General features: G+C 39.2%; 1 protein-coding gene across 2 annotated transcripts in view; it reads left to right on the top strand.

Moving 5' to 3' along the window:
• The window catches only part of Efhc2 (EF-hand domain containing 2), a 175,137-nt gene that overhangs the window by 17,521 nt on the left and 144,064 nt on the right, over positions 1-13,552 (top strand). For both annotated transcript variants that reach the window (XM_085684528.2, XM_048461553.3), the window contains exon 2: positions 8,287-8,475. In XM_085684528.2, coding sequence (XP_085540654.1) covers positions 8,287-8,475 — 189 coding nt within the window. The remainder of the gene's footprint in view (positions 1-8,286; positions 8,476-13,552) is intronic.

Here is a 13,552-nt window from a genome sequence, read left to right as displayed (position 1 = left end):
CTGGAATAGCTCAGCAAGAATACAAGATGAAGGAATCTACACTGTCTTGTCCTGTCACAGTACCAGTACTGCATTTGAGGGCCTCATCTGTTATTAAAAAACAAAAACAAAAGCAAGATCTCCATAATATGTTTCTGACCCTGACAATCCTCTTAGGATGGAATGTGTAAGTATGTAAAATGTTTAAAGATAGGGTGACCTTCTTGACACTAGTAGAAAATCTTTGCAGGGACAAAATGTTCTGCCTCTAGCAGCCAGGAAAGACTTCAAGAAGAGATGACGTTTTGACAATCTTTTATTTATTTCTTGCATTCTTCTGAGCTTGAGATATTTTAAGGAAATTATAATTACTAGCAGCTCAGGATTTGCAATATCTTACCTAGAATAATTTTTTAAAAGCAAAACAAAAACATATGGCTCACAGGATAATTCTGTCCCCCTGACTCTGCCAAAAGCATTTTCATCAGGGTTATGACTGTCCCTTCACTGACAAATTCAGAATGAAGTCTCAAGGCTCATTTTCACTTGGTTAAAAACCAAGTGAAATCATTGGCATTTAACCCAGTTAATCATGCCCTTCTTCAAATGCTTTCTTTACCATTTCCATGATGTTAAATCCTCTGGGTTTCTTACTGTCTTGCCAGATAGTTCTTTTTGGTCTTCCTGGCTAATTCTTTCTGTAACATCTTCCTCAATTGTAACATGGGGCTATTTCAAACTTTAAAGTTCTGTCTTGGATTTCTTTATTGTATGATCACTCAATCCAATATTAGATTGCCTTAAATACTAGCCATCAGTTAATGTGTGTAATATTTCTATGCCTAGTTTTATACTCTTCTCTAGACTTCAGGCTCCCACCTGCTAATCAACATTTCTGCATGCTTGCCTCAAACTGAACATGCGCAAAATAGAATTCTGGATCCCTGTGTGCCATGTGGATTCTGTTTCATATAACAGCATAGGAAGCTCTAACTGTCCATTTTCTCAGGCCAAAATATTTGCAGTTATTAGCCATGTGTCCCATTTTTCTGTACCCCATATTTAATCTATCCACAAACCTTTTATGTTCTACATTTTTACTATCTCTACTTCCAGGCATCAGCTTTGGGTCACCATCACTTCTTGTCTGGACTGGGTACAGTGTAGCACTTGTATTGCTGTGCCTATACCTAGTGTAATGGGGGAGCATGTTTATTTTGACTCATAGCTTCCAAAGTTCATTTAGTGGAGCTCACAGCTTTATTTCTTATATTTACTTACAAGGGATATATGTATGCCATGGTACATATCTTAACGTCAGAGAGCAACTTGTCAGGAGTCAGATCTATAAACGTGCAAGTACTGGGGATTAAATTCAAGTCTTCTATTCCAGTTTGGTGGCAAGCATCTTGACCCTTTGAGCCATATCTCTAACCCCTGTTTATGATCTTCACCTCATGTGTTCAGTTAGTGGTCCCTAGGCTTGGGTAAAGCTAGATTTGTGTTGTATCTTGCAACGTAAGGCCAAGTGGGGAGATAAGGGGTGCAAAAATCGGGAGTACAGGAGGGAACGGTGGGAGAAAACACTGTTGGTGAGGGGAGATTGCTATTTGGGATACTTGAAGGAGGAAGGTGGTAGGGTGTGAAGACTGTGGCGAAAGGAAGATTCTTGGTCAGAGGAGGCTTTGCCTGTCTGTGATGTCTAACACTTTATGTGCTTCAGGGATGCTATGTACACAGGAATCTGCGGGAGGGAGGGGCTAAAACTGTTGGCCCCTGTACCAGAGACACAAGCGAACCCATAATTAGAGGAGAGGCAGTTATGGCCTGAGTATGGAAACTGTTGATTCACTGTAGTCCCTCTTGCTTTCTCAGCTATGTGGTTTGATCCATCTTCCAGTCAGCATCCTCAGCATCCTCATTCCCTCTTTCCTAGCACCTTGGTTATGCTGACACATGCATGGCATGACATGATGCAGTTTCTGAGGGTTACATTGCTGCCAGGATAGCTGTTTCTTCTCTCCAAATTCCTGTCCTTTTGGGTTCTTTTATCTATTATGACAGGGTATCTCTCCATAGCCCCCGTTGATCTGGAAGTTGCCATGTAGCTCAGGATGGTCTCAAACTCTAGTCTTTCAAATGCTAGCATTAAGATATGACATACCATGCCGAGGTTCTCTTAGCTTCTTCAACTTACCTATTTCTGTGGCATTTGTCCCAGGGAGTCAGGGGTTGCTAGACTTTGAGTGTTTGGCTGTGGGTCTGTATCTGTTTTCATCACTTGCAGGATGAAGCCTCTCTGATGACAACTGGGCTAGGCACCAATCTGAATATAGCAGAATATTAGGCATCATTACATTGAATTTTTTGCCAATCATGTTTGGTTCTATCCTAGGTCTCTGGGCCTTTCAGCCTCTGGGTCCTGGCCCTCCAGGCAGTGTCAGGGGTGGGCTGAATCTTGTGGCATGGGTCTGAGATTGGACCAGTCATTGGTTGGCCACTCCCACAATCTCTGTGCCACCCTTACCCCAGCACATCCCATAGACAGGACAGATTGCAAGACGAAGGTTATGAGGCTGGATTGGAATCCCAGTTCCTCCACTGCAAGTATTGCCTGGTCAAAGGAGATTCCCAGTTCAGGCTGTGTACCCACTATTGCTAGGAGTTCTATCTGGGGTCATTCTTGTAGATTCCTGGGAGTTTTCCTTGCACCAGGTTTCTACTTGACCCTAAAATGCCACCCCTTTTCCAGTCATTTCTTTCAGTACTCTCCCTCTTCATCCAGCCCCAACCTGATCCCTCATGTTCCCATTCCCACCCACCTCCAGTCTACCCAGGAGATTTCTTCTATTTTTCCTTTCCAGGGAGATCTAAGTGTCCCCCTCGAGCACTCCTTGTTTCATAGCCTCTCTGGGTCTGTGGATGCCTGGTTATCCTTTATGTTATGCCTAGTATCTATTTATGAGTGAGTACATACCCTGTTTGTCTTTCTGGGTCTGAGTTACCCTTACTCAGGATGATCTTTTCTAGTTCCATCCATTTGCCTTCGGATTTCCTGATGTCATTGTTTTTAACAACTCAGTAGTACACCATTGTGTAAATGTACCACCATTTCTTCACCAATTCTTCAGTTGAGGGACATTTAGGTTGTTTCTATGTTCTGGCTATTATAAATAAAGCTACTTGAATAAGTGTCCTTGTGGTATGATGAAGCATGCTTTAGGTATTTGCCCAAGAGTGGTATAGCTGGGTCTTGAAGTAAATCTATTACTAATTTTCTGAGGTGCAGGAATTTTTTTATTTTAAAATAACATAATAATATTTTGTTATTCTCCGAGAATTTTATACAAAGTATCTTGATTACACAAACCTCCAACTCTTCCCCCTAATGCCTCTGAGATCTACCCTACATCCCTCCCTCCCCCACTTCATGTCCTTTTTGCTTTTAAAGAAGATTCTGTCTCGAAGAAGATGCCTGGACCTCTGGCTCTTATAATCATTCTTCCTTGATGTTGGGACAGGCATCCATGATCAGTTGATCTGCGTATTTTGACCAGTTGTAACTTTCTGCACAAAAAAAGCTTCTTTGATGAGGGGTGGAGCTACATTTTTCTGTGGGGATAAGAATAAATATTTAGAATACAATTAGAAATGATACTAATTTAGTGAGGTGACAGAGTAGGTTGTCCTTTAAGGGCTGTAGTCTCAGGTATGAACTTCTCCTATTGAGTAGACTTTATATCCAGTTATGTGATTGTTGGTTAACCATGGTTTAAAAAACCATATTTTTTAAAAAGATTTTTTGTGGTTTAGGAAATAGGATCCCAGGCCTTATGCACAAAGCAAACACTCTACCATCGAATCTGAGACACCCCAGCTTGGGAAGAAGACGTTTTAGTTCAGGTAGATGTGCTAGGATTTAATCTGCCATGAGAGCTTCCTATAACCAACATGGTGGCTGCATCTTTTACACATCTTTCATCTTCAGATGATCATCTGCGTTTGAGTCTATCCTGCCAATCTGTGTTCAGATGTGTTACTTTATCTGGCCCGTATATCTTAGCTTTCACTGTCAACTTGACACAGACTAGAGTCACCTGAAAAGGGTGTCTCAATTGAGGGACTTTCTAGATCAGCTAGGCATGTGGGCACACCTGAGGGGGATTATCTTGATTGCCTTAATTGATATGGGACTGCCCATCCTACTGTGAGCAGAACCTAGGCTGGTAGTCCTGGGCTTTAATGGGAAAGCTAGCTAAACATAAGCCAGTGACTGAGCAAGTCAACAAGTCATGTTTATGGCTTATGTCTCCAATTTCCTGCTTGAGTTCCTGTCCTCACTTTCCTCATTTGGACTGCGACCTAGAAATGTAAGCCAAATAAACCCTTTCCTCCCCTAGGTTGTGTTCGGTCAGAGTATTTTACTATATGAACCTAAAGAAAACTAGGACAGCCTGAAGCCTTTGGAAAATCTTTATTGCCTCTTTCCTGATTGTTTTACCGAGGTCCAAGTCTTAGTTTGGGCAGCTAGTTAATGTATAACTTGATACATTATATCGCCTATATCTGTATAGCTCCCATATCTGTAACAATAATATATTAAGTAAACATACCATAGTACCAGAGTTAAAAAAAATTTGTGATCTAAGCTGGGTATGGTGGAACACACTTCTATCCTTACTACTTGAGCAGCTGAGGCAAGATGATCTCTTGGACCCAGGTTGGTCTAGACAACATCCTTCCATGTATGTCTTGGCCAGGAGAAATATTTTCTTAGAAGAAAAGTTTATTTAAGTCTTTTACTCATTTTTAAATTGTGTTATTTCAGTTTTTGCTGTTTTGTAAGGGTTCTTCATAAGGGTTGTGTTCTAGACGCTTAAGATGATTTCCAAATATTTTCTTCTATTCTGCTGACTTTATCACTCTCTTGATAATATAGCTTAATGCATCTGCACTGTTGATTTTGATGATGTTCAATTTATTTTTCCCTTGTTGCTTTTGATGTCATAGCTAAGAAGCTATTGCTGAATCTAAGGCTATGGCTGACTTCTACTCTATGACTGATAGCTGAGATTTGCTGAAAACAGTGTCTCTGGAGTCTAAATTACTCAGTACCAAGTGGATGTTCACCTGATGTTTGTGGGAAAGATGACAATGCAGTAGGGCATTGTGTAAAACCTGACTAGGGGCATGACTCTGAATGGGCCTCAGAGTGCCTTCTACACTGAGATAATGATCAGACCAAAGGGTAAAGACATGGGTCACATTGTGAAGTTCTGTGGGTCAAGCCGGTGAATGAAGCCTTCCAAACAATGTCAAGGGCTTTTTGGATTGTGGAAACCTGGATCAATAAAGGAGGCTTATGAGTGATTGGGAAATCCCTCCGCAGGATAGGAGATTAACTGTGACTTAATTTTTATGGTATATTACTAAGTATAGAGTCTGGTTCATTGACTAGTTTAGCGGCCTGGTGAAAGGAACTATTAAGGTATTTCAGTGTATGACTTTCCATATAATGAACTGTCTTAGATATTCTACTGTAGTGTACCTTTCTTTCAAACTTGAACTTGGCTTTTTTTTACTAGACTTTCCCGTCTATTGGTTCTCACACTGAGAACTGTCAGTCCTGATGGGAATATCTTCTTGTCTCTTCTTTGCCTGATTCATCTCATCCTCTGACTCCAGAGCAACAGCCAGTTATTCATGAAACCTCAGCCCTACTACTTCAGCCCAACAATATTCAGCTGTGGCTAGACTAGCTTACCAGAGTAGAATGCTACGTGAATGTGAACTCAGGTGCTGATATCACGTTACCGTGCAAGCTGTAGTCTGGTGCTTTCTGCCTGATTTCCTCCAGGGAAAACGATAGTAATGAGACTGATCTAATAATGGTTTTGATACAGGAAGTGAGACAGTAATGTATAGTAAAACCTCAATAAATGGTCTAGCTCATATGCTCAAAAGTGGTACTTGCACTGGTTTCTAACCTTCTGTTTGTTTCTTTATCTAAATCTTATTTTAATCAGTAAGACTTAGTTTCTTCAAGAACGTGATTGAGTCCTAGGCTTATTTTAACTTCCTATGTCTGGCACAAAACCAGTACTACAGGAATTCTTAAATATCTTTTGGAGTGTTGCTTTCCTGTAATCCCAGTACCCAGGAGACTGAAAGATTGCAAATTTGATGCCATCTTGGATCAGATTTTGTCTCAGAACTAACCCAAAACACAACCAAACATCTCTCCACAAAAAGCAAACAAAGAACAGCAACAACAAAAAATAGTGTGCTGTCAATGGTGTGCACGGTGCCTTGAAAAGAATACTTCAAAAGAGGAACATTGCTATGAAAGTCTACTCTTCTACTCCTCCTGTATACAAACAGTTTCTGCCTGGCTCTTTGGTGATTTGGGACTGACTTGACGTAACCTGGTTGTGTGGGTGTGAATGTATTGTGATGGAGGAGGTATGATAGAGGTGTTGGCAGTTGATTTTTCTGAAGAACAGAGCCAGGCTGCATACATGTAGGTAACAATCTGAATCATTATTGTTCATGAGTTTCCTCCCCCAGCCTTAAAGCAGAGATGTTACGTTCTCTGGGCAGCTGTTATGGTTCTTGGTTCCCTTTGTAGGAGGACTGTCCAGACCCTTCTATATTATTCCTATCTGCACTATAATAGGAATAAGGTTCTTTTGACCCCTATCTACTGCCCTGACAAAGGCCAGGAACTCACATGGAGCTTTAATTATTTGTACTTGAAATATCTGTTGTTTATATAGTCATGTTACATGTGGACATTTATTTTATAGCACAAATGATTGTTTTGCATATTATTGTGGATATTATATAATTTTGAATTTTATGCATATCATTTCTGTGCCTATATTATCCATAGTTAATGCAATAATTTTTAGATTTTTATCAAGTGTCCTAATATGTGTAAGTATCACTTTTTATGTGCTCTTGTTGCAGAATTCTGCACTCTGCTAATGACATGGCCATTTTTGTCTTGAAATCAGAGAGGCACTGATTACCAGCAGAGACCCTCAGAAGATCAGGTCTATTAACAGTTCTTCTTAAAGAGGTGCAGGATGGGATGAGAGACCTGCACGTGAGACTCCAACCACTCCAGCCTTCCTGATCCCCACAGCTGCATATAATCCTGTCTCCGCAGCAGTGCAGCTTGTGGCCTGAGGGAATGCTAGAGGATTGGATGTTTAGGAAATGAAGGCTGACTGTGGGAAAGCCTTTGCTCTAGGGATGCAGCTTCCACGAGTTATCGCTCCTATCAGGGTGGACCATTTTGGAGATGCAGCTGCTCAGGAGTCACCATACTCTTATATGTAACCCCAACAAACTGATTGCTTCAGTTTCCTGTCAGTGCCCTATCCAGGAAAATAAGTATCTCTGTGTATCTCCCCAGGAAAAGACACACAAGAGCCCTTCACTATCTCCCAACTGGGTGTGTGTGACATATTTTAGCACTTGACCATATCAACATACAGATTATTGTAGTCTTTTAGTATCAAACAATACAACTGAGGTATCTTTTTTACAACTGCCAGGCACTGGCATTGTTGCCATTTATCATTCTTATAACATTGAAGGGCATATGCTATGTTTGTTGACAAGAGACTCTCGGGAGAGGCCTTGCCAGGCAATGGAACATACATACTCTTCACCTTGCTGGGGGTTGCTACTTCTGTATTTCCATTGGTGGTCTTGGACTATCAGTCTCAACACTTGTGGACTGAATCTGGCCCTCATCCTTCTCAACTCCTGGCATCACTTGTGAATTCTCTCTGCATCACCAGAAAAAATGACAAGCAAAGTCTCATAATTAGAATTGTGAGGAATTTCCCTTTTTAATGTTGATGAGGACAAGATTTTGTTTTCTGTTTTGGTGAATGTAATGCTTAGGCTTCTATGGAAAACAGTGTCTTTCTTTTTGGAAGTAAAGAAGTTTTTCTGCTTTGCATTATTTACAAATAAGTGAAACAGGCCAATTAGCAAACCACTGTTCTAAATGTTCACTTGCAGTAATCTTTATTTGGAAATATTGTAAATAGCTTGGAATATTAGCTTTTTCTTTCTGCTTTTCAAAGTTCTAAAGCAGTTAAAATAAACCTAACTTAAAATGTGACACAACTTCATGGACAGAAATTTCTCAGTTACTTGACACTTCAGATGCATTTTGTGATGGAAAATAAACAGGGGGAAATATATTTATATTCGGAAACCCTTTACTGTAAGAAAAATCTGAAACCATAACTTTGGCCACTTTTTTATTATTGTCTTTTGTATTCACAGGTGGGAAAGGAGAAGTTTCATAAATCCCAACACTGGGGCTTTTGTAACAATGTCAGGATGCTGGTGAGTGATGAGAAGCCAGGAATAGGTGGAGAACTGCTACCTGGACAAAAGATAAAGCCTAAAAACACTGTGTTTCCCAAAGGAGATGGAGCCGATGCACCATCCTGGGCAGCTTTTGATAAGCAGGTAAGTCACATGACATATGGAGAGACTTTCAAGTTTCACATGTAGATGTGAGAAAATAAGCTACTTCAATATATATTAAGATTTTCATTTTTGGCTTTTTATATATACTGCCTTTGTGCATAATATTTCTCCCAATTTATTTTTTGTAAATTGACAAACAGAAATGTGTGCAATTGGTCCTCTGTGTCAGCAACCAACTTGCAATACAAGCTATTTGGCGTGGAGTACATCTGTGCTGAATATGTATGGATTTTTTGTTTGGTGTTATTCTCTCACCAATCTCCTTTGGCAACTGCTTACATAGCATTATATTGCACGAGGCATCATAGGTCATCCAGAGATAAGTTTGAATAACTAGAGGTTATATGGAGGTTTTATGCCAATATTACACTATTTATGTAATGGACTCCAACATCCTTGTGAATCTCTGGAACAAATTCTCTGCAGATAACAAATAATGATTATATATTTAGGATATAAAACATGTGGTTTGAAATATATACACATTGTGGAATGGCTGAATCAAGCAAATTAACATGTATCGCTCCAGTATTTTCTGTGGTGAGCAGTTGTTTTTGTTTTTTATTTTGTGTCTAAAGACAGAGTGTTACTCTGTTACCAACTGGCCTAGAACTAACCATGTAGGCTAGATTGGCCTTGAACACCAGGTAAGCCAGGTGGGCCTGCCTTTACCTCCAAAGTGCTGGATCAGAGGTGTGAGTCACCATGCCCAGCTAAGAATACTTAAAATCTACTCTCGATGTGCCATGTTATACATCTATGGAACTTACTCTTTTCTGTCTAACTTTAATTTTGTATCCTTTTACCAAGGTTACTTCCTGCCTAGCCTCACACACACACACACACACACACACACACACACACACACACACACACATCTATTCTAAACAAAGAAAAATTATCCTTGCTTTGTTGTTTCAGACAGGATGTTTTTGTTGCAAGGTATCAAACGCTTATCTTTCCCAACTAATACTTAATCAACCTTCACCCCATCTTTTTCTCTGGACAGGATAATTTATCTTTCTAGAGATACTAAGGGTCAGGTCACTGTGTCTCTTTTGCCTCTTGAATTACCACTAATTACTTTTGTATGTTCTAACTGTGGCATTAAATAGCAATTGAAGAAAATACTTTCTTTGCTGCACACTGATTGTGGTTCTCCACCCCTAAGTATCATAGTGTGAGATGATGAGAATTGTTTAGTAAACGGAAGAAATGCTGTATTAGGCAAGAGTCTGAAGTTTCGTTTGAGATGGGGGTCTCATGGAGTCAAACTCATTTACATGACCAAGACTGGCTTTGTACTCCTGATCCTCCTGCCTCTGCCCTCTGAGTGATAAGATTACATATTACATTACACCTGGATTATGAATTTTTAAGATATATGTTTGCAAAGAATAAACACAGAGATACAACCAATAGTTGAAAAAGGGAAAGTCAGTTTTGTGTCTTCTATTTCTCTCTCTCTCTCACTCTAATACTGGGCATTGAACCCAGGCTCTCAAACTTGTTAGGCAAGCAGTCTACCACTGGCTAGACCCCCAGCCTTTTAGTATCTACAGCAGGGACAAATATCAAAGGAAAGAAACCCAAGGTGAGCAGTTATTTTCTATAGGGTGACATATGGATGTGCCATGTTTGCAGCAATCCTGAATAATAGTTTCATGTGTTGTTCTCTAAGGAGAATCTGTTATTTTTATCAGCCTTAGAAACTAAAAAGAAAACAGTTCAGGACCAGATAAAGAATTCAAATCACAATATGCTCAATTTATCAAGTGATTTATTTAGTAGGTTTTAGCATGGGTTGGTTGACAATGTCCTGAATTATAGTAGAAGTGATACATTCCCATGACATCTGTGATATGGTACATCAATTAAAGTACATATTATTCAAAGCCCAGTTCTGATACCTATAAAGAGATTTAACAGACCACAGGGAGGCTTCTTTTCCTGGGAAAGTGGCTCCATTTTCAACATGGGTCAATATTTCTTTACATGGAATTGTTTTTCCATGTCTGACTCTATGTTGGACTTACAACTTGAAAACAATTTCTGGACTGACTAACTTGGACTGAATACATGGATTCCTGTAATTCTGCATCTTATAGAATATTTAATATGCAAGGACCAAAGAAAAGATTTTATTTTCACTTTTTAAGTCAAAAAGAGTTGTTGATATTTTTAATTCACTATGGAAAAACTATGGAAAAACTAATATAGTTTTTCCTATACCATTCTCTTGCATGTAATTTTGAAAATTCACTGTTTCATTTTTCTCAATATTTAATATATTCCATTCAAGAAGACTTTACAGCCCTGTAAGAACTTACAAAATTATGTAGAATATTTCATGAAGGTGAATTATATTAGCCTCAGACTGCTTGAGAAAATGAAGAGCTTGTTCATTTTAGATATGATTAAATGCAACATAATTCTTTTGCTTATTTTGTTGGTCAACATGAATTAAATATTCATTGAGCATTAAATGAGACCTTAAGACTATGAGATATTATGTGCCCTGACAAGATTGTGAGCGACACGGTAGATTCTAATTAATACCCAGAACAAATCATAACGTGTTTCCTCCATTAGTGGTTCAGCAAAACAAGTCAACACCTGTTAATTATTTGGTTTCTTCAAATGAGACACTTTCAACTTGTAGCCAGCTTTCCCAGTACCTCTAATCCCAGGGATGTATGTAAGGTTATACTTTCAAGTAATACAAAATAAAAATGAAGGCAATTCTTTGGAGACCATATTCAAATGAGTATCCGTAGTAAATGTTATTTATGACCACCCACTTCCACATTAGGGGTGTGTTTCCATTTCTTAGCTTTAGTGACCGCCTTTCTAAGCAGCTCACACTTGTAATCCTCTCTGGATATTTGCCCCTGGCTGATGAAAGTTGAAAAACTCAGACATACCCCTGTCCTTCTCTAGAAGCTGACAAGATTAACCAAAGTCAAGGGGCTATGCTTCGTTCCCTCAAGGCAAGACAACTCTATGCAGTGATCCAGGCTCCCTTGTGCATCAGACCAGCATTTAACCTCATCTGTGAATACATGCTTGTTTGGTTTATTTCCCTTTCCTTTGCTGCTTCTGTTGTTTTCTTACAAAATTCTATCAAGATAAATCATGCATGCCTACCCTGTTTCGGGCTCCACTTTTGTCGGTCCCAGCCTAGGATAATATTACAGTTTATATTTGTGATTCTAAAAGTGATGATTAAAATATTCTGATTAGATAACATCACCTGACTAACAGAGAAAGTTATATTTGCAGTCACCCAACAGCTTTGCAATGAAAACATCTTGCCAGTCGCCCTTCATTCATTTGCACATAATTTTTTTCCAGGTGAACTATCAGCTTTATTCAGGCTGGAAATGTGCCTATTTAAAGCTGTTCACTTCCCAGGCTTCTTGTAGCTAGCATTGTCTATGCAATTCACTTCCAGTTAATGATATATATTATACTTCTGCTAATGATATGTGTTAAGCTTTATTGGGTGGGCTCCTTGGACAGTTATGTTTTCTAACGTAAAGAGTCAGGCTTAGCTGGTGTGATTTTCCTGTTTATCCTCTATTTTCTTCTCTGTAATTAGTACATAATTCTTCAGCTCTGGTAGTCATCCTCTGAGTACAGTAGAGATAAATGGGCCCCTCATCCCTTTTGGCATAATAGAGATAGCACTTCAGGCCCCGACTGATTTCTCTAGACTTCTTATGTGGGAAAATTTAGCTTCTATTTCAGGAGTTCTCAATCTATACAGGCATTTGGAAATGTGGTGGAGGTGTTCTGGTTTGCCACAAAGCTTAAGGAATAAGGTTGGATTAGAGTAAGGTGAGAGAGATACTTGTCTTGGGTTCTCCATTTAAGGGAAGCCCCAAATTTAGCAATCATGCTTGATAGTATTTGTTATAGTGTATTTAAGTTATTGCAAAAATGTCATGATTAACAAAGTAACATTTTTAAATGATGATAGGATGAGTAACTGTGCCATGTGATTCACACTAAGCCTGAAGTGAAAGGTTTAACAGTATTGATTTTTCCCCCAATCTTTAGAATTTTGATATTTTGTTCAGCAAAATTTTTTTGAGACAAGGTTTCTCTGTGTAACAGCCCTAGTTGTCCTGGAACAAGCTCTGTAGACCAGACTGGTCTTGAATTCACAGAGTGTGCTAGGATTAAAGGCATGTGCCACCACCACCCACCTTCACTAGGATTTTTTTATATTAAGTTTGATGTTTTAAACTGCCTCATTCGTAGACTAGTACTTACTGTGAGGGGAGGTCTGCGACCAGTGACTATTTGGATACCAAAGGAGCATTGCACATCTTTGTCATGTGAACCAGGCAACCCTATGCTGCATAGAATCACTTGACCTAAAAAGGCAGTCATGCTTCTGTTGAGGAAGTCTTGTTTACTTAAAACTGTTAGCACTGTGATGAGTGATATAAATAGCTAAAACAATTTTGTTTGATGTTTCCCACCTCTGAAATGGCTGTTGATGTTATTGACCTCAACTAAGGAAAAGAAGACCATCATTGGCCAAGTTAAAAGACTACTCCAGAGTCATAATGGAACACAGAACATGAACACAGCTAAGCTTGGTGGCTCAGACATGCAATTGCAGACACTCAGGTGGCTAAGGCATGAAGGCAATAAGTCCAAGGCTTCTCTGAGAAATGGAGTGAACTCATGGCCAGCTTGGGCAACTTCCTGAGACCTTGTATCAAAATAAAAAAGAAAAGAAAAGAAAATCAAACAAATGCAAACTAGAGCTAGGGATGGAGCTCGGTAGCAGAATAAATTTCTAGTATGGGTGAGACCCTAGGTTTAATCCCCAGTACTAGAAACAAAAAAAAAAAAAACAAACAGAAAGAGAATGGTGCTCCAACCATAAAATGCACCATTCATTCTTAATGTTTCCCAGCTATCGCCCTAGTACCTTCATTAAGAGGAAACGGAGATAATTGTAGTCAATATGCAAATAAAGAGACATATTCGCAAGAAGTACAGTAGGAGCTAGGATCTGAGATTGAGTGTTATTGAGTGT

Source organism: Myodes glareolus, chromosome X (genome assembly GCF_982192425.1).
Source record: "Myodes glareolus chromosome X, mMyoGla1.1, whole genome shotgun sequence".
In the NCBI taxonomy this organism is placed as follows: domain Eukaryota; kingdom Metazoa; phylum Chordata; class Mammalia; order Rodentia; family Cricetidae; genus Myodes; species Myodes glareolus.
Note: the sequence above shows the minus strand (reverse complement) of the source record. Positions and strands in the feature narration are given on the sequence as shown.